Source organism: Macrotis lagotis, chromosome 1 (genome assembly GCF_037893015.1).
Source record: "Macrotis lagotis isolate mMagLag1 chromosome 1, bilby.v1.9.chrom.fasta, whole genome shotgun sequence".
Lineage (NCBI taxonomy): Eukaryota > Metazoa > Chordata > Mammalia > Peramelemorphia > Peramelidae > Macrotis > Macrotis lagotis.
This window is the reverse complement of record NC_133658.1, coordinates 863,202,130-863,228,502: the sequence shown is the minus strand read 5'-3', so window position 1 is coordinate 863,228,502 and position 26,373 is coordinate 863,202,130. Positions and strand designations below refer to the sequence as shown.

Sequence of the window (26,373 nt, the reverse complement as noted above, 5' to 3'; positions counted from 1 at the left end):
TTCTGTGTTTTCCAAGGTGAAGGCCATGTTCCTCTATGTTGTTAGGGATCCACTGTATGTTTCCCTAATTTCAGAAAACAGCTGTTTATAATGACTCACCAGGTTTAGAGGGAGGTCTAGTGATCAAGCTAGGGGAAGGAAGATGTGGGTGTGGAGGACAGGGGACTAAAAGAGGTTCCTCCAAATTAAGTGAGGCCCCTCCCAGGATACTACCTCCTTTGGGGTTAGAGCAATAGCAGTCTAGCCTAAGCTGTGTGTGGTTGAAGCAGGAAGGAGAAACAAGTATAGGAGATAGGCTCCAGAAAACTCTGCTTGGAACTGGTGCTGACTAAGGGTGTGACCACAGATTTCCAGGACCATGGAGCCTGTGGCCCTCCAGGATTATATCTGTTCCCTGGACCCAGCTTCCCTCCCCCGAATCCTGAAGATATGCTCCGGGGTGTATTTTCAGAGTAAGTGTGACAACCCAGTCCCAAGCATGGGACCTCTGCTTCATAGATATACTTACCACTCATCAGATGTGTCCTCCATGACCTGTTTCTTAGTTTCATAGAGAGGAGAACCTTGACTTCCTTGCCTTCTGAAAAGCCACTCTCAGTAGAGAATGGTACTAAGCTGCCTTCCTCAAAAGGCAGCATCCCTCAAAACTCTCCAGATTGGGGTCAGCCCCATTGGGAGGTTCTTATAGCAGATGCTTCCTTATGTTGATCCCTTGGGTGGGGGGGGGAGCAATATGAGAAAGAGTTGGGGATTCGAGGGAGGAAGACAGTGTAGAGCTGAACTGGTCCCCCAAGGAGTCAGGATGGGGAGAAGAGGATTGAATGAGGGGCTACTGAGGGGAGATGGCCTGGGAGCGAATTGGAGGGTTAAGGGATGAGAGGTTGTGGCTGTGGGTGTGGAGAGTCAGGGTGGAGGAAGAAGAACTTGCTGGGTTTGGGGCTCAATTGAGCAAGAGGCTGAGGATGTGGAAAGATCTCCAAATCTGAAGTCTGAAGGAGAGAAAGAACAGAGACTGGAGGGATCCATCACATGACTTTTCTATAGAGTGACCTGGGCATTCCACTGTGACTCACCCTTGATCTATTAAGTCCCTTCTAGTTCTGACATCTGAGAATCCTAGATTGGGGTTCTCTAAAGGTACTACATTATCTTTCAGTATATCTCAGCAAGACTGGAAACTCTGAATTTTTCTTTATATGGTCTGCCCCATGAAAATGTGAGCTTCTTGGGGGGCAGCTGGGTGGCACCATGGATAGAGCACAGCCCTGGAGGCAGGAGGACATGAGTTCAAATCCGAGCTCAGATACTTAATAATTACCTAGCTGCGTGGCCTTGGGCAAGTCACTTAACCTCATTGCCTTGCCAAAAAAAAAAAATGTGAGCGTCTTGAGAGTAAGGACTGACATACTTTTGTGTTTGTATGTCTAGAGCTTGGATCAATGCCATGAAAATGAGCAGAGCTTAATAATAAACACTTCATTTGTTTATGTAGGAAATGATGTTACTCCCCTCGACTTGACTTTGGGTCAAGGTTGAATGATCACTGGTCAGAAATGTTACAGAGGGGGAGCTGTAGGCAAGGACAGGTTTAATGAGATGATCTTCCTTAGAAGTAGTTATGTGTAAAGTCGGGTCTTCTGTTAGACTTCTACAATGTCCTGCTTTTAACTAGAGGCAGCCAGATGGGACTATTGGGATGAAGTCAGATAGAGCTCAGTTTAAATCTTGCTGGGTAATCCTAAATCATTTAATTTCTACCTGCTTCAGTTTTCTCTTTGGAAAATGGGGATAGGGGTGGCTAGGTGGCACAGTGGATAAAGCACCGGCCCTGGAGTCAGGAGTACCTGGGTTCAAATCCGGTCTCAGACACTTAATAATGATCTAGCTGTGTGGCCTTGGGCAATCCACTTAACCTCATTTGCCTTGCAAAAACCTAAAAAAATCATTTCTAAAATGGGGATAAATTCTTCCCTGCCTTTCTTAAAAGATTATTATAAGGAAAGTGCTTTTTAAGTTGTACATGTAATAGCTTCAAAAAAGAGCCTTGCCTATTATGGAATGGCTGGGAGAGGGGGAGATGGAAAAATAAAGAGAATTGCATTTAACCATCAATTCAGACCCCTGACTTTTGCTCCCTGAGCTGGTCTCCTAGGAAAAGCTATTGTTCTCTATTCCCTCAGACCAAGGACTAAGAGCAGGGAGAGGAGCCAGTATCCTGAAAAGGATTTCCAGATATCTGAGAGAAATCCACTTGGGCCTTTACAAGGAAAGGCTGACCTGTGTCATTCAGAAGTGCACTGTATTTCGGGGATAGGCAAAGGGTTTTCAGTGGCTAGGGAGGACACGTTGAGGGAAGAGATGGAGAGACCATATACAGAGGACTAGAGGTTTGTGGCAAATAAGAGGATGGACAGCAGTCACTGACCTGAGGAAAAAGGAAGAAGGGAAAAGAAAGGGAACAAAAGCCAATTTCTTCAGAAGCTGTTTTCTTTTTTTAGAACCCACACATCTGCATTCAGCCTTCCCACTCTAGAGAACCTCATCATACCCCAAGTTCCTTCTGCTCTCCTAGGATCTCAACAAGATGTCTTATGACTTCAGGTCACCTCCTGGCCTGCCCTACTTAATTGCCAGGTTGCTTCCCCCTCTTATATAGCTTGATGAGCATATTCCTTTTCCCCCTAGATCCTTATGTTCATTCACTAGAAAATCCTTTCATTCATTCAACTGATGCATTCAATTACTAATACAAAACACTCACTCCTTTGGGCTGGGAAAGATAAAAGTTAAGATAAAACACAGTCCCTGCCATCATAAAACTTATCTTTAGTCAGGTCTGAGGTGAAAAATACCAGGGTCAATATATCTGAAGCTAAGAAGTAAAACAAGGTCAGATCTGACTAATGCTCATTTAGGATAAATATCAAATTTCTTTCCTTCCTTTTTTAGGAGGCAGGGAAGTGTAATAGAAGAAAAACTGGTTTGAGCCTTAAAGAATTTAGCTTTGAATTGCAGCTAGATGCTCCAAGTAATTCAAATGTAATGGTTATTTTTAACCATAATTTTTTATTGAATAATAAAAGATCTCCAATGTTTTTCTCCCCCAATTTCTCAGCTAAGGACATTTACCTCTTAGTTTATAGGAAAAAAAATGAAGGCATTCAACCTCACTTTTCTATTTTTTTTACCTCTTTTCTTTTGACCAACCTCCACATTTTCAAATCTTATTCTATCAGCTGTTTCCTTACATTCAAACATGTTCAAGTCTCCCCCACCCTTAAAAAAGTTTTTTTGATTGGGCGCTATCAAGATATCACCCTCTCTGCCCCTTCTCAGCCAAACTCTGAAAAAGTTGTGTATACTTGCTGTTTCCACATCCTATTCTCTCATTCTTCGCAAACTGACTCCCAAGTTCCATCATTCACCTGAAGCTGCTTGCGCCAAATTTACCAATGATTAGGGCAACTAGGTGATGCAGTTAATAGAGCACGGGCCCTGGAGTCAGGAGGATCTGAGTTCAAATCCAGACTTGGACACTTAATAATTACCTAGCTGTGTGACCTTGGGCAAGCCACTTAACTCTATTGCCTTAAATAAAAAAAAAACCTCTCTTTTTTTTTGTTGTTTTTAATGTCTTTTTTGTCAACATAATTTTTCCAAATATTCCTTTCTCTCTGCCTCTCAGAAAGCCATCCATATAACAAATGGGTTTTAAGGGGGGGGAAGAAAAAGGGGGGGGAATCATCATAACTGATCAATTAAATGGAAAAAACACTTGTAAATTTCCCATGTCTGCAGAAGGGTGGAACAGGGGACATCTTCTCAAATCACTCCTTTTGAGACATGCTTGATCTTTGCAGTTTTGCACTATTCACTTTTAGCTTTTTGGTATGTAGTTGTTCTTTCCATTAACAATATTATGGTCATTGGGTATATTGTTTTCTTGGCTCTTCACTCCTTTATTCTTTATTCACTTCCTCTGTATCAGTTCATATAGTCCTTCCCAGGCTTCTCTATATTCAACACACATGTCATTTCTTACATCATGGTAACATTTATTTACATCCATGTATCACAATTTGCTTAGCCATTCTCCAAATGATGTACATTCACTTTGTTTCCAGTTTTTTGCTACTACATTTTGCAGCACATTTTATAGAGGAAGGTAGATGGAACAGTGGCTAGAGCATTGGATCTGGAGTCAGAAAGACCTGATTTCAAATCCTACCTCACAATCTGTGTGACCTTGGGAAAGTCATTTAATCTGTTTTCCTCAGTTTCCTCAACTGTAAGATGGGGATAATACCTCTTAGGGTTGTTGTAGTGAGGATCAAATTAGATAATATTTGGAAATGGCACGTATATAAATGCTAATTAGTATTGTTATCATATATGGGGACTTTCTTTTTATTAATGACTTTCATGGAGTATATACCTAATAGTGAACTCTCTGGGCCAAAGGATTTGGACAACTTAGTCTTTATTTTCATAATTACACATTGCTTTCCAGAATTTTTTTTACTAAATCACAGTTCTACCAACCAAACAGGAATTTGGCTGTCTTCACAGAAACACTCCAACATTGACCATTTCTGTCTTTTATTATCTTTGCCAGCTTCTTGGATATAAGGTGAAACTTCAGGTTTTTTTATTTGCATTTTTCTGATTAATAACGATGTAGAGCATTCATATGGTTGTTAATTGTTTGCAGTTCTTTTGAGAATTGCTTATTCACATCCTTAGAGATCTTAAGTATTGACTACTTATATATTGGATAAATATATGTTTAAATAAAATGAAAGTTTTATATATACTTATATATAAACATAATATATGTGTATGGGTTATTTATGTATATATATTTGTCTGTCATAAGCAAATACATATATATATATATATACATATATATATAACCTCCTATGTTCAAACATTGTACAGGGGATATGAAGACAAAAAAATCCCCCTATCCTCCAGAAATTTATACTCTTGCAAAGAGGTTCAACATATACACAGATAAGTGAAGTAGGAAAATGAAGAGAGAGTACCTAACCATTGCAGGGAAGGAAGATCAGGAAAGATTTTATTCATTCAACAAGATTTTATTAAGGTCTTCTTTGACCCAGGTACTGAGCTAGAAACTTGGGATACCAATGCATCCTCCAAGTTCCCTTTAAATTTATAATTCTATAAACAAAAATGAAATAGTCTCTGAGTTTACAGTCTATTGGGGAAACAAGTAGACAAAATAAATACAAAATATATGCAAAGTAAATACAAAATAATTTTTATGTTTTTGGGTGAATTGAGGATTAGCAGCAAGGGCAAGGGCAGTTATTAATAAAGATCTCATATTAGAAGGTGACAATTGAACTGAGCTTTAAAGAAAGCTAAGGGTTCTTGAGGAGGCAGGGCATTCTGGCCAAAGGACCGACCTGTGCAGAGGCACAGAGTTGAAATAGAAGATGAAATGATCAGTATAGGGAATGGTTTGGTTGGAAAGAGGATGCTTTGGTTGAAAAGTAGATTGCATGAAGAACTGCACCATGTTATATGCCAACAAATGAGTTTATATTTTATCCTAGAGGAAAGAAAAAACCCATGGAACTTCCTGAGCAGGGAAGTGACATGACCAGTGCTTTAGTGATATCTATTTGGAAGAGGGCATAAGGGCTCAGGAAAATGGAAAGTTAAGGAAATAGGAAGGCAAACATAAGGAAACAAGATGTTAAATGACTTTGTTATTCAGTCATTTCTGACTCTGTGATTCTTTGATCCTCCAAAACATCCACACCATCCAGTTGGTTTTCTTGACAAACATACTGCAGTGATTTACCATTTTCTTCTCCAGTAGATTAAGGCAAACAGGGTTAAGTGACTTGTAGCTAGTAAGCAATGTAGCTAGTAAGAGTCTGAGGTCAGATTTGAACTCAGTATTCAGATCCAGTGTTCTTCTATCTGCTGAGCCACCTGTTTGAACACATATATGGAATTCAGGGATTCCTCTTGGTATATATTATAAATTATCAAATTGAGTTCTTTAAAGACTGTTATATGATTAATAGAGTTAATTGGTGGCCTTGGTCAATAAAATTGATTCATAGCATATGAGAATAATAAAATTGATTTAAAAAAGAACTTTGATTTTTAGCAGGAAAATGATCTCAAAAGTCATCAAAGACAAGAGACTATCTTCCTATGTTTTCAAAGTTACTGCTGAAATCCTTGGGGACTCCAAATCAAAACAGAAGGCAAATATTGTAATCTGTAGTTAAGTCCCCAGAGATTGACCTTTCTACAAGCTCAACATATATATATATATATACATAGCTGAGTGAATTTTTTTTTCTTGGTAATTACATTAATTACTAATTACTTGTAATTACTTAGGAATACAATTTGGCACTCTTTATAATTCTCACAAGGAAAGAGCTAACAATGGCCAGGAACTTTTGCTGTAACTGTGACTAACCTATAACACATTTAAAAGTTTTCAGAAAAGTTAAAAAAACAACAACAAATAAACACCACTATATTATTTTTGAGGTAAAGCAACCACTGACATAGATCATCAGTTGATCTGGTAAAGTGTCAACCTCCTTGAACCACAAAATTTGAAATCAAAATTGAGAAACTTCTTTGGATATGGTGATGTCAAGACTCTTTAAAGAGATCTATTTCTTTTTTTTTTCCTAAATTTTTGCAAGGCAGTGGGATTAAGTGACTTGATCAAGGTCACACAGCTAAGTAAATATTAGGAGTCTGAGGCTGGATTTGAAGTCAGTTCCTCCTGACTCCAGCGCCAGTGTTATATCTACTGCACTACCTCATTGCCCCCCAGAAAGCTATCTCTTTTAAAATTAAATGCCACCATGAATTAGACTGTGTAACTTTGAAAACCACTTATGTCCTAATAAGGAACAGAATACATTGTCTGATTTTGTCATCTAAACTGTGACACATACCACAGACAAACTCGGAAGCTTATCATCCAAACAATTGAATGAGTAACATCCCATCGAGATTCTAATCCACATGATTATAGTGATATGTTACCATAAATGATAATGGCATATCACTATAGTATTGTGGATTAGACTATACCTGATGTTCAGATATTTTCTTCCTCAAATAAATTTATTGAAATCTCTCTTTTTCTCAATCTCTCTCAATCCCTCTCTCTTTTTTCCTGTCCCTCTGCTCTCCCTCTCTCCTCTCCCTCTTGTCCTCATCCATCCCTCCTCATCTATCCCTCCTCATCCATCCCTTACACACACACACACACACACACACACACACACACACACACACATCACTTTGGCATTTGTGTGGAGACCATATTAGAAATAAAAGTATATTTGATCCCCCATAACCAATCTGTTGCCAAGGTCTAATGATTTCATCTTTGTAGCATCTCTCAGATATGCCACCTTCTCTCTCCTGACTGCCACCAAAATGGTGGCACATCGAGACTGTTGTAATAATCTGCTTGCTGATGAGTCTGCCTGCCTCAAGCACCAAAGTGATTTTTCCAAAGCTCAGGTTTAATCATGGCACTCCCCTAATCAATAAACTCTAGTGGCTCCCTATTGCCTCCAGGACCAAATCCCAAATGTTTTTCTTTGACTCTTCCAAGCCTTTCATAACCTAGTCTCTTCTTATCTTTCCTTTCTTCTTATACATTATACCCCTAGCATGTAACCCTGAATCTAGTGACACTGACCTTCTGGCTATCCTCTGGACAAGTCAATCCATCTCTCCATTCTGGCCATTTTCCTGGCTGCCCCCATGACTGGAATGCTCTCCCTCCTTACTGTTGTCTCCTGGTGTTCCTTAAGTCTCAACTAAAATCCCATCTTCCACAGGAAGCACTTTACAACCCTTCTTAATTCTAATGCCGCCCCTCTTTTAAGTATTTCCTATTTATCTTGTATATAGCTTAATATATTCTTACTCACTAAGGGGGTGAATTGAGGCTAGGGGCCCCATTAGGAGGCTTATTGCCTAGAGAGAAAAGGACAGAATGAGATGCTGACAAATGAGCAGCTAGTGGGGTGTAAGGAGTGAAAGAAGGGTGATGACTCTAAGTTGCGGATGTGGACTGAAAGGATGGTGGTGCCCTCGGCAGAAATGGGAAGTTTGGGGGCGGCTAGGTGGCACAGTGGATAGAGCACCAGCCCTGGAGTCAGGAGGACCTGAGTTTGAATCCGGCTCAGACACTTAATAATGAGCTAGCTAGCTGTGTGGCCTTGGGCAAGCCACTTAACCCTACTACCTTGCAAAAAAAAAAAAAGAAATTGGGAGGTTAAAAAGTGAGGTGGGTTTAACAAAGGGAAATAATGAATTCCATTTTGAACATCTTGTGAGAATTCCAAAATTGTTCAATCTGTAAGAAAAACCACTGAGGCAGAGCTCTGGGCCAATAGCACTTTATGAAAGGGTCCATTGCAGCCTCTAATGAATTAAACCTCAGATCATCATGAGAAGGGAAGAAACACAAGGGGAAATCTAGTTGATGTAAAAACAAAAGTATTAAGTGAAAATCTGTTTTTCAAAACAAAAAGAACAATGAAACTATTCTTAACTGAAAGTCAAGAGATGGGGTAGGAAGTCATAGGGACAGAGACTAGAAAGTGAGTGGGACATGAGAAAATGGAAGCATTGAGTATAGACAATTTTTTTTAAGAGTTTGACTTTGACAAGGAAGAAAGATATAGCATTATAGTTTGAAGGAATGCTAGGGTAGTGAAGGTTTGGTTGTGGAAATGAGGGAGAGAGCTCCAGGAATTGGGCAAAACCAATGAAAATACCTAGAGGTGACAGATGGACTAGAGGAGTTGTAAGGAGATCAGTGATGAAGATTTGGTGAACGGTAAGAAAGATTTGTATCAATCACCTAACTCTTCTTTGATGAGAAAGTGTTAATCTTTCCATAGAAGTCTTAGTTTCCTGTTAAAATTGTTTTGGTTTAAGTTAGGGTATTTTGTAAAGTTGTTAGGGTCTATTTTATATTCCAAAAGTCTACATAAAGACTGGTATTGAATAGATGTTATTGTTTTAAATATTTTCCCCATTCAGCTTTAATTATAGCATGCTAAATAGTCTCAATATAGGCAGCCACAGACATCACTTTGACATTTTTAAGCTAGATGTGTTTTGCCTAGAGATAAATATATTTATAGGGATTGTCTTCCTCCTTTGTTCAATATAATGTCCAGATTCAAACTCAAAGCCTTTGGCCTCTATCTTTCTTTAGTGTATGTTAAAAATTTTACATTTAAAGTCCAAATGACATTTTTTATTATTCTAGGAGAAAGAATCTACAAAATGAAGGAATCTAACATGGCTTTTGGTGGAATCTTATAGTTTGAAATCACCAATATTTAATCGAGTTATCTAAGTATCTAGATCCCCTTAATCCCCCAACAGAAAGCAAAAAGTTAAGGGTCAGAAATTCAAATCAATTATTAATATAAGTCTCTCTTTAATTTGTAAGCCATATTTAATTCTATTTGGGAGAAATGAAAATGGATTTAAGACTAAGACAAACTATCTCCCTGAAAAGTGACATATTTTATAGCATCTGTTCTTGGCATTACTGTGTTGGTTTTATGTTTTCAGGGAGAACAGTTTCCTGCATAGTCATCAAATAGTCTTCTCTTATTTTGTATATTTGAAGGACATGAATAAGTCATGAGTACAGACCTGAATTAAAAGCTTAGTGATAATTAACAAAGGTAATCTAAACATTATGGAACCTTCAGGAAGCTTGTTTCATAATTACCAAATCAATAATAAGCTGTTCCTTTGGGACTAACAACTTTTTATTTTTTGCTCCTCAATCAAATTTTTTTGCATGTTTATAAATTTATTTTTGGTAATGTAAACTGTGAATGTATAAAGTATCAAAATATGTAGTGGTCCTTCAGGTAGAAGGGTCACAAATATTATCATATCAGAATATCTATATACATTCATGAATGCTCTCATATCATTATATATATATGTGTGTGTGTGTATATATATATATATATATACGCATATATATGTGATGTGTTCTTAGAGGAAACTAGTAACTTGTTTTACTAATCAGTAATTCCTGAGCTAATATGAAGGACATAAGCAATTATGAACTATTTCTGGCCCTGCTATTTTCCAATTGTTTCAAGAAGTAACCTTCTATTACCTTCCTTAATGTAATCATATTCATTAAATGAATGTTGCCAAGCTTTCAGTTTCTCTCTTAATTGAACTTTGTGCTTTGGGTGTGTTGAATTTCTTGACCATACACATGATCAGATGGTTTCCAAATCCTCCTGATCCAGGGTTTCCTTTCTCATCATCCTTTTATTTTACTTCTCAAGCTTCTAGTCAAATTTTGAGTTGACATCAAATGGTTGTTTGTTCCTTGAACTGTTTTGACTTGTTTTCCTTCCCTTTTAAATAGTTTACCCTTAATCTTTTGCTTTCTGTTGGGGGATTAAGGGGATGTAGCATTTGTGATGTGGTTTTGTTTTCTTCTTTTTTCCAGACCAACCAAGTAAACATGGTTAGGAGGACAGGAGGCCTGCCCATTATCTCTTGTTTGGGTGAATCTGGTCCAAGAAAGGAAATAGCCAGTTAAGGGTGGGGATGAGGGGCAAAGGCCGATTAGGACTCAGGACATAAATGAATGGGGAAAACTGAAGAATTTGGGGGAGGGAGAAAGAGAGTTGGATTGGAAATCAGAAGGCCAGAATTCCAGGTCCGGTTCTTTCAATAATTATCTATGTGACGTTGGGCAACTTACTTGAAATCTCTTTGGCCCCCAGTCTTCTTAATTGTACAGTAAGGGTGATAATAGCCTCACCAAGGCCATTGTAAGGATTAAATGACATATCATTATGTAAATCACTTTGTAAGCCTTAAAACACCCTTTAAATAATTGCTATTAACACTTTATTGCCACTGGGATTGTTTCCATAGGCTCCATCTATGAACTGTCTGGGAATGAATGCTGTTTATCCACTGGAGACTTAATAAAAGTTATTCAGATTCATCTCAAAAAGGTGATCTGTGAGAACCCTGAAACAGGCCACATCACTGAGCTCCCTCCCGACTTCCCAGGTGAGCCAGAAATTTCTCTCTCTTTCCTATCACCTCCTCTGAAAAATCTCATCTTTGTGTACTTCTTTTAAGGGAAGTAAAAGTAATTTCTCCCATCTTTCCTCTTTCTTCCCCCTCCCAGTGTTAGTTGTGTTTTAAACTATTTGTTTTTTGGTAAGGCCAATGGGGTTAAGTGACTTGCCTAAGGCCACATGTGAACTCAGGTCCTCCTGACTCCTGACTCCAATGTTCTCTATCCACTGCGCCACCTAGCTGTCCCTATGTTTTAAACTATTAAAGCTTCAAATTTCACTAAAACTTTCTGGGCATCCCATAACAGAGCAGGTGAAGGTATCCTGAAAGGGCAACACCCAAAGGAGCAAGGGGAGAACCAAAAAGTCCTCCTGCCGAAGATGGAGGCAGCTAGGTGGCGCAGTGGATAGAGCACTGGCCTTGGAGTCAGGAGTATACCTGAGTTCAAATCCAGCCTCAGACACTTAATAATTAACCTACCTATGTGACCTTAGGCCAGTCACTTAACCCCATTGCCTTGCAAAAAGCAAACAAAAAAAGAAGATAGGGTTTGAACTAAGTCTTGAAGGAAGTCAGGAAAAGGTGAGGAGACAGCACTCCTTGTAGGAGGGAAGCTTAGCCTAGAGATGGGAAATAGGGAGCCATGTGTGAGGAATTAGTCTAGCTGAACTGTGGAGTGGTGTAGAGTTAGGAAGAAGAAAACTGAAGAATTAGTCAAAGGCCAAGATGCAATAAGTTTTAAAAGCCAAAAATAGGCTTTTATAATTGATCCCAAAGGAAATCAGAAACTGTTGAAGTTTATATATTGGTTGCTTTAGAAATGGAGGGTTGAGGGAGGGAGGGGAATATGATAATATTATTTTGGGGAATGTGTTAAAATTTTGAATGTGTTAAAAATTTAAGGTGCTTGTGTGACATTCAATCCATGAGTTACAAAACAGGATCTCATTTCTAAACTCACCCTTCCCCCTCACCTATTTATCTTCCTTCCAGGGCATCTCAATGGCAATGGAATAGTTTTTTATTCTCCTTTCTCAATTGTCTTACATCGTTAATCAGTTTCCATGGCTTGTTTACACTCCTTCCTCAATGTCTTTTCCATCCCCCCCTTCTCTTTTGTGCCATTTTAGAGTTCAGACTTTATTACCTCAACTATTAGAATAGCCTCTTCACTGGTCTCCTTGCCTCTAGCCTCTTCCCTTTCTAATCCACTTCTCAAATACAACCAGATCAATTTTCCTAAAGAAAAGCTCACCGTATCATTCCTTTGCTCAAGAAATCTCAGTTTCCCCATTTACTTTAGGGTACAAACCCCTCTATTTGGCATTTGAGACCCCTCCCTCCTAGCTTTCCAAGCTCTCCTTACTTTCCAGTCCCACTGACCTATTCTTTGTTCCCCAAATACAATATCCCTTTTTTTCTACCTCTGTCTTTCCTAACTTGAACATTTCTACCTCTTAGACTCATCCTCCCTGCAATGCTCAGATCATATGACACCAGCATAAAGATGCCTTTCTTGATTCCCCCTACCCCCTACCCCCTAATTCCTACCTCCATCACTTTTGCATATTTATTTTTTACACACAGTGATAGTACTTTTTTTACAATATTATGCAAAAACCTAGCAGTATTTTGCATAACAACTTTACTTAATTGTAAACATGCTGTATACCTCAAGTAGTATGGAAATTCCTTCTAGCTGTCTTCCAATCCTCCTCCTCTTCTCCTTGAGGGCAAGGTTTCTGTCTTTGTAACACCTAGCATGAATTGGTGTTTAATGAATGAGACCTGACTGAACACTAGGCACCATTCTAAACACATTCTATATATAAATTGCTTCATTCACAAACCCATAACCGGGGTGGGTTACACACCCATGGACACACAGACACATTCATAGTGGAATGCCTATTTCTTGCCCATGCATGTCCTCTGCCCCCTAGCTAGGTGTCCTGGGTATCCTAGGGCAAATATAAGCCTGGCACTGAAGAAAGCTGATGGTGCTGTCTCGGATTGGGCCAGGTCTGTCCTGGTAGGGGCCTGTATCACAGAGTCACGGAATCTGAGATTCAGAAGTACTCAGCCACCAGCCAGTGAGGTTGGTGATTTAGCATAGCAGCCCCTAACTAAACTCCAGTTAATGGACTTGTCATGGCCTCAGCTCCCTAATGTCATGATCTTCAGGAATGAAGGACAAACATTATTAGTCTAACTCATAAAATAAGGGACTCCTCAGCATAACCCGCCAGACAAGGAGGCATTCCACCTCTGCTTGAAGGTTGCCAAGGAGAGGGAATCCATTCACCTCTGAGGCCCCCCCATTCTTCTTGGAGAGGGGATTCCCTCATGGAGGAGGGAAGAGAATATCATCATAAATTCTGTTTGGAATGTGTAAAAAAATTTAGGACACTTTTGAGACATTCAGTTCAAGATTCCCAAAACCAAATCTCATTTCTAAATTCACCTTACCTCCTCATCAACCTATCCAAGGGCACTCTCATCTTCGCTGATTGTTGTTGAGTTTTTCTTGACAGCGATGACCCCTTAATAATCTCTACTCTCTGGTCTGGGTTCTTCCTTCTGGAGTCAAATAAAAATTGTCCAATCCCTCTTCCATACAATGACCCTTCAGGTACTTATAAATCTCCTTCCTCAGGCTGAACATGCTCAGTTATATCCAGTGACCTTCTTATTCTAGGACTCAGGGCCCTTCCCCAAGTTTTCCGCTTATCAATGACCTTTAACTTGTGATGCCCAGAACCAAACATGTTACTTAAGAAAGACTGATAAAGGTACTGTACAGAGTGTTTACCACCTCCTGGTCCACCTCCTAGAATCACAATAATGATTCAAACTGCATTTCCAGTCCACTAAAACCCCTAGCTCTTTTTTAGTACTTAAGTTAAGGGTCAGTGGATAAAATCTGACCCTGGAGTCAGGAGGACACGAGTTCAAATCAAGCCTCACCACTTACTAACTGGGTAAGTCACTTTACTCACTTCCTTCGGTTTCCTCATGTGTAAAATGAAGTGAAGAAGGAAATGGTAAATCACTTTAATATCTCTGTCTAGAAAACCCCAAATTGGGGGCATGACCGAAAGGAATCACTCAAAAACCCAAATTTTGATTATATTTATCTCAGTAATTTCAGGTTCAGCCCAATACTCTAGCCTGTCCATATATTTTTGTATTCTAACTGTTAGTTCCCAACTTTGTGTCACCTGATGAAGGGCAGCTGGTTGGTTTAGTTAATAAAAAGCATGAAATCAGGAAGACCTAAGTCCAAATCCAAACTCAGATAATTAGTAGTTGTGTGATCTTGGGCAAGTATTTAACTTCTGTTTGCCTGGGCTTTTTTTATCTGTAAAAGGGTATTATAATAGCACCTTTCTCCCAGGTAGTTGCAAGGTTTAAATGTGATATTAGTGTCATCCCCATCTAGAGAAAAAAACTATGGAGTCTGACTGCAGAGCAAAGAATAATACTATGTTCGTGCTTTTAAATTTCTTTTATTTTTCCTTCTTAGTTCTTATTCCTCTTTCACAATATGATTAATGTGGAAATATGTTAAACATATGTTGTACAACCTATATCAGATGATCCACTGCCATGGGGAGAGGAAGGAAGGGAGGGTCATAGAAAAACAGAGAACTCAAAAATTTGCAAAAGGATGAATATAGAAAAGTACCTTTGCATGTAATTGAAAAAATAAAATAAAATTTAATTTGGTTTAATTTAAAAACGAGATAATTATAAAGCAGCAATCCAGTTAGATCCATACCAATGAGCTCTGGCATAAACTGTTCTTATTGCTGTCCCTCTGTGATCACTGCTTCCCTTTCTAGATATTCACTAGACATTTCTCTAATAATCTGTTCTGGACTTTTCCAAGAGGTGAAGACGAGCTTACTGGTGTACCATTTTGAGGTTGTTCCTTTTTTTTTTTTTTTTTTTGAAAGTCAAGACAACATTTACTTGATCTAATCTTGCAGCATGTCTCATTTTCCAAGCTCTCTCAGCTCTTATCGACAAGGAACTCAGCAGTCACATCCACCCATTCTTTCTGTTCCTAAGAATATAGGCATTCCATAGAAGGTGAGTGACTTAAATTATTCATCAAGGGTAGCTAGGCTTTCTCTTACTATTGCCTTCTGATATTTCCTGGACAAAGGTCATTCTCCTTGGCAGAGAAAAGAGAAATGAAATGAGAACTGAGAAGTTCGTCTTCTCTCAGTTGATAGTTATCATAGTCTCATCTACCCCCCAAGCAGCATTTCTATTCCTTCTTTGATTCTCACCTTTCCCTCAGCATAGCAAAAAACAAAAACCACAAAAACTCAGACCTCAAATCTGTTTGTTTTTGTTGACTTTAGCTTGCCTCACCAGCCTCTCCTTGTTCTGAGGTCTAGGATTTTTACCAGATTACAGATTATGTTCTGTGACACACCTTGGCACCCACCTCCTGTATGGATCATTTTTACAAGCTAGGTCCTAGTGTTTGGAGCTCTGGACTGGCACCAATTGTCACCACCGTCTTCTGCTGCCTTTTCCACAGGCTACTTCAGCTCAACCATCAACCCTCAGCTCTATGGCACCCTGGACAAGTTGATATCTGCTGCCACCCGAAAAGGGGTGTTACCTATCTACTTCAGCTCGGTGCATGACCTCCAAGTGGAGGATGGAGTGGTGTTCAGAGACCAGCCCCTCAGATTGATGACTGTGGAGAGGTACCAGGGTGTCCGCTATGCCTGCTGCATGATGGACTCAGGAACCCACAAGTTCCTACCTCTGCCTCTGCAAGGGACTTTTTACAGCTGGGGTCCTCACTTCCCAAAGACATTACTCCAGATATTGCAGGACCCTGTTCTGCTATATCAACCCCTCATCTGCCCCACTCTCCACTGGAATTCCCTAATCCTTCAACCCGAGTATGAGATTGATGCCATCATGCACAGTGAGTCTCGGGAACCTTCAAGGCTGGGTGGGCAATCCTGAAGAAGGGGCACTGGAAGAAAGTAGGGAGGGAAAACTCCACACAGGCTCTATGTAATCTGCTCCAGGACTCTAAAATACATTTAAGAGGAAGAAACTGAATCCCCAAAGAGAAGTTAATGACTACGATTACTTGACTAGTAAATGACAGAGGGCATACTAGAACCCAAACACCATTCAGAATGCCAACTGTTGGGCACTGTCCCTTCCCTTCTAGGATTGAAAATTAGAGGGAATTGCAATCACATGATCTGTTCACTGACTTTTCTAATTCTAGAACATGCTTTATGTGGAGAAGCATTAGTCCAATTCTAGGATGACAGAGACCTACGAACAGTCTTCCACACTCCAGTGATGATAGCTGATACTGACCACTGATTAAGCTCCAGCTACCCCATGCCCCCCCCCCCCACTCCCATCTCATAGCCTCTCCCCTGATGTACCTCATTCTCTTCACTTTACCAGTTTGGGCCCAGGAAATCAACTTTTTCACCTCTTTCTTACCTGGCTTCCCTAAACATCATGGTGGAAAAGCTAGTATAATCTGTTAACACTCATTTCATTTCTTTCCTCCATTGTGGAGGAACATCCCTTGAGAATCCCTCAGGAGCAGCACACAATGTCACATCACTGAGACTGGAATCAGGAAGGAGCTAACCTTTGTTGGAGATTAGGAAAATTACCCCCAATGACCCCCAATCAGGATACAAGAGGTCATACAGATACCTGGCCAGGTTAGGAATCAGGATTACTTAGAACACCTGAACCTAAGGGGCTGAGATAGGTGGGGCTTTCAATTCAGGATACTTGCAGTAGAAAGCTGTATATTAGGAATATCTTCTCAAAAAAATTGTGGTAGTAGTGACTACAATTGCTGAGATTTATGTAGCATGTTGTTTTGTTTTTTGTTTTTATTTTTGGAGAAGCAACTGATGTTAAGTGACTTGCCAAAATCACATAGCTAGTAAGTGTCTGAGGTTAGATTTGAAGTTAGGTCTTCTTGACTCCAGGCCTGGCATTCTACCTACTGTGCCACCTAACTGCCCTGCCTTTGTCTTACTAACTCCTAGCCTAAAGGTTGCTAGGAAAGAGGGGTGGACCAGAAAGCATATGAGGGAGTATTGGTAACACAGAGCCAAAATAACATAATATTAATATCCCTATTTTTATAGTTGAGGAAACTGAGGCAAATAAGTGACTTTCCCAGTGTCATACAGCTAGGAAGTGTTTGGGTTGAACTTAGGTTCTCCTGACTCCAGGGCCAGAGCTCTATTCACCATGGCCAGATTGCTTCATCACCCTAAACCTTATTTTTTTCATTTGTAATTAAGGACAATAATTCTGACATTTCCTCCCTCATAGGGTTGTTGTGAAGAAAGGGCTTTGTGAACCACAGTGAGTCTGGAAGAGGATCCCCCAGGGACTCAAATTGGGGGGGGGGGTGACTGAGCCACTAAATATGTCCCTTTCCTCCTCTCCCTGAACCTTCCCTCCTTTTGCTCCCAAGGCCTCACTGAAGTAGAATAGAAAAGGTGAGAGGAAAGGAGAGGAGACAGTGAAATAGCAATGTGGGTGTCTGTTGCCACTTAGGATTTCTGGAAACTGAACAAGCCTCCCTCATCTCCATAGGTTTCTACATCCTGGGAAGCCCCATAGGGCAGGAGGTCTGCTGACATGACAGCATATAGCTTGGCATAGGTGCCATGATTTCTCCAAGCCCATCTAGCTGATCCCTGAGATAAGCAAGAAGCTATTAGAGAGCTTTAAGCCACTTGGTCCCTATGGTACAGAACATGGGGTTTAGAGTCAGTGAACCTTCATGCAAGACTAAATTGTATTATTCTTCCCTGTAAGACCAAGGGTACTCTTTTGGAGCTGTTTCCATATCTTTAATATGAGGAGTTTGGGGTAGATGACTTTTAATATTCCTTCCAGTTCTCATTCTCCCAATGTCTTTGATAAATTTCTTCCCCTCTCAGGGTCTCAGTTTCCTCCTCTGTAAAATAAGATGGCAGGACTAATTTGACTTCCAAGAATTCTAGGGATCCTTCTAACTCCTTTGTATAAAGGTTTGGGGCCATTCTTTTTGAATAGAAGGAAAGAATGGCCTAAGATGCTAGGCATTCCCTGGAAAGATCTTACTTGGATAGGGCCTAGGTGGAAGGGGAGAAGATACTTCTTGGGCTTGTTGGTAGAGGACAGTGTCACCAGATACTGGGGTCTGACCTTCATCTCCCTCCACAGTGCGTAGAAACATTGTGAAGATCCCATCTTCCCTGGAGGTGGATGTGGAGGATGTCACTACCTCCTCAGAGCATCTTCTTCAGCACTTCATCAGACCTTTGCTGCTAAGTGAAATCTTGGCCCAGGGTGGGCCCTTCCCAATGCGCGTAAGAATCCTAGAGGTCCCTGATGGTCCCCCGATCTTTCACAGGTCTTTGAAGAAGGATCAGGAGCTCATGATTCATGGCCCATCCTCCCCACCATGGCGGGTACTGGCCTCCAATAAAAGCCGGAAAACCCCTAGACACTTCTTCATCTCAGGAGCCTACCAGGGCAAATTGCGGCGCCGGCCCCGAGAATTCCATACGGTTTTTGAACTCCTGGATGCTCTGAAACCTGGCTTTCCACTCCATGTGGTGGCCACTCAAGACTGGGAGAGTGAGGAGGGAGACTCCATTTCCCCTTCCCTTTTCAGAGGTGACCGAGTGGAGGTGTTGGGGAAGGACAAGGGCCCTGATGGGGAAGTTTTGGTCTGTAATCGTATGAGTGATCTGACTGGGGAGGAAGAAGATGAAGAAGAACAGAGTGAGGAAAAAGAGAAGCTCTTCCTGCCTCTCTACTTCTCTTGTGGTTTTGTGGAAGAGATGAGTGATGGAAAACGCTATAGTTTGGCCAACTTAATGACCCTTGTCTCACTGCCCTGTGAAGTCAAGGTCTTGGGCAAGGACCCTTCCCTTTCTGAGGACCCACTGTCCTCCTTACTTGGCCTACGGCTGGAGGAGAAGATCACAGAGCCCTTCCTGACCATCAGTCTATGCAGTGACCCCAGAATGAGCTTTGAAATTCCCCCCAGATGGCTAGACCTGACTGTGTTGGTGATTAATGAGCCACTAGAGAAGCAAGGAGAGTCACTGTTAATCTCCACAGTGGAAGAACTGACAGATGCCTTCTACTACAAACTTCAGTCCTCGCAAACCTGCAGTGCCCAGGCCCCTCCACCAAGGCCCCCCAAAAACAAGCAAAAGTGCAACAGTTCAGTCAAGGTAAGAGGCCTGTGCTAAGGTATGTTGGGGAGAAAGGATTTTAGTAAGCAGAAGAGTGAGGAAAGAATATTCCCGGGATTTGAGGGAAGTGGATAATTTGTTGAAAGTCAAAAAACAGGTTGAGATAGTATTCTGTGACCCTCCAGAAAAGAGGTGATAAGAATGTGAACTAGGGTGCTGCATTGATAGAAATAAAGGAACAGATGGGGAAAAGATATTGTTGGAAAGTTCTGATAACTAATTGGATATGAGGAGAGAAAGAACTGAGTCACAGAATCATAAATCTCCAACTGAAAGGGACCCCAGAGTCATCTAGTCCAACCTCTTTGGCTAAAGATCTAGTATATTTCTCACTGTACTAAGTTGCCTTTCATAGATTTATCTAAGATTTTGAATGTATATGAGTGCTAGGATAATGGCATTATCAGTAGAAACAGGGAATTTGAGAAGAGGGACATGGCTCAGGGAGAGACAGATAAGTTTAATTTTGAACATGTTAATTTTGAGCTATAGGTGGGACATCAGGGTGGAAGAGATCCAGTAATCTGTTAAAAATGGGATATTGGAAGTCAATCAAACTGTCAACAAGCCTTTATTAATCATTTATTATGTATCACGGCCTGTCCTAAGCTCCAGAATACATTTAGAGGCTTGCTTCTGAGGGAAGCTGGAAGAGCTCAGGGAAGTTCCTGGCTTTTCTATGCCATCTTGTGTTCTAAGCACAAAGGATACAAAAAAAAAAAAAGACAAAAGACATGCCCTACCCTCAAGGAGCTTACAATCTAATGGGGAGACAACATGCAAACAACTATGTACAAACCAAGATGTATATAGGATAAGTTAGAAACCTTCTCAAAAGGAAAATGCTAGCAGCATGAATCTTCAAGGAAACCAATGAGACTAAGAGATAGAAATGAAGAGAAAGGGCATTTCAGGCCTGGAAGATAGCATGGAGATAGGAGATAGATGACCATGTGCAAAGAATATCAAGACCAAGGTACCTGGGCTACTGAGTGCTGTATTGCTTTTGAATTATTTCAGTTGTATGAAACTTTTCATGATCCCATTTGGGGTTTTCTTGGTCAAGATACTGGAGTGGCTTGCTATTTTCTTCTCCAGTTAATTTTAAAGATAAGGAAACAGGCAAACTGGGTTAAATGCCTTACAAAGGGTCACACAGCTAGTAAGTGTTTGAGGTTATATTTGAACGCAGGCTTATCTCTCTAGTTCTAGCACTCTAACCATTGTATCACCTAGTAGATGAAAAGTTTATGAAGACTGAAAAAGTAGTAAGGGACAAGAACTTTAAATAGTAGAGAACTTAATATTTGACCCTGGAAGTAAAAGGGAGTCACTGGAGTTTAAGGAGGGGGTGTGTGACCTGGTCAGACTTATATTTAGGTCTTAGAAAAATTACTTTGAGGGGCGGCTAGGTGGTGCAGTGAATAGAGCATCAGCCTTGGAGTCAGGAGTACCTGGGTTCAAATCCAACCTCAGACACTTGATAATTACCTAGCCGTGTGGCCTTGGGCAAGCCACTGAACCCCATTGCCTTGAAAAATCTTTAAAAAAAAAAAGAAAAGAAAAATTACTTTGGCAGTTGAATGGAAGATGGGCAGGGATGGGGAGAGACTTGAGACCATCATCCAGAAGAGAGGTGATGAAGGTATAAACTAATGTTGTTTGGTTTATGAGTGGGAGAAGGATCAGACACAAGGGCTATAGTGAATATAGAACTGGCAATGTCTGACTCCAAATCAGATATGTAAAGGAGAAAGAGGAGGTGAAACAGGTTGTAATGCTGGGTGACCTGGAGGCTGGTGGTTCCCTTGACAGTAACAGGGAAGTTGGGAAGAAGGGGAAAGTTTTCAGGGAAAGATGAATTCTGTTTTGAATATGATGAGTTTGTTCAATACTGGCAATACCCATTTGGTTCTCCTGGATGCAAAGGTGATAGCTGAAGCCACTGGAGTAAAAGAGGTCACCCAAGTGGGAAGAAAACAAGAGGAAGGACCAAGACAGAACCTGTGGATGCAAGACTACATTCAAGAGATGAGACCCAAAGCTGGTGAAGTCAGAAAAGGAGCAGCCAAAGAGGTAGGGAGAAAACAAGAAGGCAGGGCCTCCAAATCTGCGGAGAGGGGAAGGAACTGGAAGGAGAAAGTGGGCAGCATCATTACATATAGCAGAGAGGTCAAGGAGAATGATACCTGAAAGAGAAAGGCCTATTAGGCTGAAAGAGAAAGATCTGACTAGTAGGTCACTAGTGACTTTGAATAGAGCAGTTTCAGAGAAATGATGGACAAAAGCTAAATCATAAAACACAGAGTGGGTGGAAAGGTAAGAAAGCAGAGGCAGTCAAGCATAGGAAGCCAATTTTTTATGTTTTTAGGAAATGCTAAGGTATCAAAAGAATGATACTTCAGAGGACTAGCAAAACTGACTTCTGGACTTTCTTCTTGGTTTTCCCCTCTTCCTTCTCCTATTACTTTGAGTTTATAGCTGTGAGTATTCAGTAAGCCTTGTCTCACAGACTGAGAAACAGGCCCCAATATCATCCATCTGCCCCACCAGTAACCAGATCAACCCTTATTTCCTAAAACATTAGCATCTTCCTAGCAGGCAGACTCACTGTCTAATCTTCATGAACCTTGATCCCCAGATTTTCATATTTTTTATTAGATTTCATTGCCTGATTTTAATTAATCCTAATGAGGCCTGCTGCCTGGTTTTTTGGGCTGAGGCTGATTTTGGCAACTCTTCTCTTTCATCCACAGCCTAATCGACCCCCAGAGCCAGAGAGAAAGTTTTCCAGCTTGCTACACTCTTTCAAAAGCTCCCCACACCTGTATAGCAAGGTGCCCAAATCCTGCAAAGTTCAGAAGCCACCTGTGAAGAGTCCAGGTATGTCACCAGTGACCTCCACTTGAGCCCAACCTCATGATGTCCTCACCTGGGGTTCTTGAGTCCAAAACTCCATGCAATTCATTCCAGAATTGTTGGGGGAGGGGGAGAGAGAGAGAGTAGGTGAGGAGAGTAGATAGGGGTCAAAGCCCCCTAGCCAAGATTGGAAAGAGGGTTGAAGCTCAGCTAGAATTTCACCTTTGCTCATTATTCAAGGGTGCCCTGGACCCCTTTGGCAAAAGGGAAGTCCATGGGCCTCTTCTCAGAATTGTGTTTTTAAACACATAAAATAAAAATACAAAAGATTACAAAGAAAACCTACTACACTGCAATACAGTTATCAAGATAGTTGAGAAGACAAGTTCCCAGAACCCTAGTTAATAATGCCTGCTCTAGAACTTCTCAAACCTACCCAGGGCAATAGGATGGTTGCTCAGTAAAACATAGATTCCTTTGTCCGGGCTACCATCTGCTTTCAGAAAGGCCCATCTTATCCCCATTTTCCAGATGAGGAACCTGAGGGTTTTAGAAGTAAAGTGATTTATCCATTATTGCATAGAAAGCAGTGAGAGAATTCAAGTTTTGAATACTAGATTCAGTTGATGTCCACCTTGCCCATGTTCCTCACTGTCACCATCTCTCTTGGTGCCATTAGACTGGGCAGTTACTCAGAGAATGGCCCTGCCCTCAGTGAACCAAAAGAGAACTGAGTAAAGGCAAAATTCCTGTGGTCAACTCCGTAGATAGGATATCCCAAATGACTAGGTGTCATTTTAAGCTATTAAAACTTTAATTGGCATTAAGGTTTTTGGAACATTCTGCATCTATAATATAAATGTTTATACTTTTATGTATATACATTATTATATTATACATTTATATATGTATATTTACATACATATATTAATAGTTTTAAGCTACTGAAGCTTAAAATGGCATGAAGACTTTGGAACATTATATATAAATTCATAAATAATATATGTACATATTTTATATTAAGTAATATTTATATGATCTAAATGTACATGTTCATAGGTACGTGGATTCATATTTTGTATTAATTTATTTTATATTAATAGTTTTAAAGCTGTTAATGCTCACAACTTCACTAAGTTTTGTCCCACTTTGGGGACATATGTCCACACAGATGAATATACGTATATAAACACACATATATAGATTGATTCACACAGCAGACAGTTGGGGGTTAGGAGTCTGAAGACCCGTGTCCTAATCTAGCTTCTAACACTATATCTATGACTTTCAGCAGATGACTTAACCTCTCTGGGCCTCAGTGTTCTTATCCGCAACATGAGTCAGTTTCTTTCCAAGGTCCCTTCCAGTGCTAAATCTGATAAAAAATACTGGACAAAAATAGCATTTAGTGCAGTTTGAGATCAAACCTAGGAGAAGAGCAATGGAAGCTCTGTAAATAGTGAGAAAGAAGATTCATTTCAATGTCATGGGGGGCCAAGGGTAGGAAAGGAATGGGGGAGAGGGAAGAGGGATATTCTCTAGGAGTTGTTTGATAGGGATGATGCTGGAATTGGTAGGGGGAGGAGAGGAGTGAGACAGAGAAGAGTGGAGGGGATGGGCTGGGGTAGGGTAGAGCCATCTCTGAAAACCCTAAGCCTTCAGGAATATGTAATGCTTCGATTATTTAACTTCTTTGGGGCTGTATAGAGCAGAATGAATCTACTGATGACTCTGACCATGACTATGAGGAACCTGAAGAGCAGGACCTCAAGGAAATCATCAAGAAAATGGAGGAGACCATACTTCCCTACTGTGACCACAGTTATGAGTATGGGAATAACTTTAATCCAAAAAAGCCATTCAGATGATGGACGAGGCTATGCTTCCCTACAAGGACAAGACAGAAAGGACTCCAACCAAAGATGGCAACTCTACCAACTCTACATTGTTCCCCGATGTCCTGCTCAGAATCAGTATGGGATTGGGGTGGGGGGAATAGCTTCTGATTCAGAAATCCAGACCTCCACACGACTGTCCTACAGTCATCATCCTCCCATGTTCCTGACTTCCAGTTCTTACCCCGGGCTTCTGGAGGATGAAAGTTCACTTCTAGCTGGTCCAGCCCAGAACCACATTGCTGTTGCTCTCTTCGAAGTCCCAGGGTATCCCACATCCTTTCCAAGTCTTGTTCTAAGAAGAGTAATTAAATCATCACTACTATTCCTAGAAAGGGGATGTCAGTGTTTCTTTGATTTCACTTACCATCCCTATGGTCAAAACAGCCAGGCCAAAACACCATTTCCTGCCCATCACTCCTACTTATGTATTGTCTTCCCCTGTTAATGTGTTAGGTACTTCCAGAAATAGAGCAATTCATATAATAACCACACATTATAAACACAAAGAACTTTGAAAAACTTGAGAACTCTGAGCAATGAAATGACCAACCACCATTCCAGGGGACTCTTGAGGAAATATGTCACCTCTTCTTGAAGGGTGATTTTCTCAGGGTGATGCAGAATAAGACAAATTTTTTTTGGACACTGCCAGTATAAGAATTTGTTTTGCTTAACTATGCATATTTTTTACAAGAATTTTGGTTTTCTTTTTGCTTCTCCAATGGGGGGAAGTGGAAGAAAAAGGACAGATTTTTATTATGTGAAAAAAATTATAAATAAAAAATGAATATAAATTCTTTGAAGGTAGAGATTATCTTATTCTTTATGTTTAGCAGAAAGTAAAGGGGATAAGGGAAAGGGGGGGGGAATAAAAGGGAGGATACATTTAAGGAGGAATTTCTTAAGTATCTGTCAGGTAAGTTCAAAAATAGGTCTATGACTCAGACATAAAGGAAACATTATAAACAAATTAGAGGAGCAAGAAAGAAATTACCTGTCAGATCTATGATTAGGGGAAGAGTTCATGACCAAATAAGAGATTGAAAAGATCACAGAAGGTTAAAGGGACAGTTTTAAATACATAAAATATTAAGGTTTTGTAAACAAAACCAATGCAGCTAAAAATTAGAAGTGAAGTAGGTAGATGAAAACCCATTTAATTTCACCAATTCCCACAACCTCTCAAACCTCTTCAAAATGGAAATTATTTGCCAAAGACAAAGGAATTTCAACTATGTCTAAGGTCTAGGATCCCTAGAATGCATAAGAAAGTAAAAATCCCAAAATCCAGAAGGTGGTGGGCACTCTGAAGGCACTCAGAAGGTTTCTAGGTAAATGTGGAGGGGAAAAAAAAGATCAACAAAAGTGACTTTAAATCAGTGGTGGGCTGCATAATCAGGGATGTGATGGGGAAGGGTCCTTACACTGATCAAGCGTTCTCTCAAACATCTACAATCATTGACATTGTTCTGGAAATTAGACATAATGGAAAAGGAGAATCCACAGAGTAAAACCTGTGAGGCAGTGGAAGAAAATCCCTATAGGGGATTATAGAGTGAGTAAATAGAGTGAGTAACTTGAAATTTTTAACTGCATGAAAAATATAGAGAAAAGAGATCAAATAATTGTAGAGATCATGAATCAAGAGAACCAGGATCTAGAATAAACAGAAAGAAAAATAAATAATGAAGAGAGTGAGAGAAATCCTTTTTGGAAAGAAGCATTAAAAAGTTGAAATTTAAAAATTAAGGAACAGGAGGAGTAGCTGAAGAAGAGAAGAGGAAGGGGAAATACCAAATAAGGAGATGTTAGTGAAGCTGTTGGTAGAGCAGTTCAGTCATACAGGAAAGCAATGCAGAACTAGAACCAAAAAGTTAAATTGTACATGCACTTTGACCTAGTAATACCACTATTTGGTCTGTACCACAAATGAGATCAAAGAAAGAAGAAAATGATAAATAGGTAAAAAAATATTTATAGCAACTCTTTTTGTTCAGGGACAAAAAAGAAGGAATCTGAGGGGGTGCCCATCAATTGAGGAGTGACTGAACAAGTTATTGGTACATAAATGCAATACTATTATAATAAATCAATACTATTGTGCTGTAAGGAATGATGAAGGGGGTGTAGAAAAACCCGAGAAGAAAAAAAAACAAAAAACCATTATCTTATTATGTAATTTTGTGATCTCTTATACTTTATTTTTCTTCCTTAAGGATTTG

General features: G+C 40.1%; 1 protein-coding gene across 1 annotated transcript; it reads left to right on the top strand.

The window, feature by feature from the left end:
* Positions 1-236: 236 nt before the first annotated feature.
* Positions 237-24,978, top strand: THEMIS2 (thymocyte selection associated family member 2). Its single transcript, XM_074217962.1, has 7 exons — positions 237-452; positions 10,963-11,103; positions 15,671-16,069; positions 18,352-19,373; positions 21,324-21,470; positions 22,151-22,277; positions 23,961-24,978. Exons 1-7 carry the CDS (start codon positions 359-361, stop codon positions 24,119-24,121), a joined length of 2,091 nt encoding a protein of 696 aa, XP_074074063.1. The 5' UTR covers positions 237-358; the 3' UTR covers positions 24,122-24,978.
* The last annotated feature ends 1,395 nt before the right edge of the window (positions 24,979-26,373 follow it).

Excerpts from the sequence above, each read along its gene's own strand:
- THEMIS2 (XM_074217962.1), top strand. The coding sequence starts at position 359 with ATGGAGCCTGTGGCCCTCCAGGATTATATCTGTTCCCTGGACCCAGCT. Across the intron at positions 453-10,962 it reads CTCCGGGGTGTATTTTCAGA|GCTCCATCTATGAACTGTCT; the intron begins GTAAGTGTGACA and ends TTGTTTCCATAG. Across the intron at positions 19,374-21,323 it reads AGTGCAACAGTTCAGTCAAG|GTGATAGCTGAAGCCACTGG; the intron begins GTAAGAGGCCTG and ends CTGGATGCAAAG.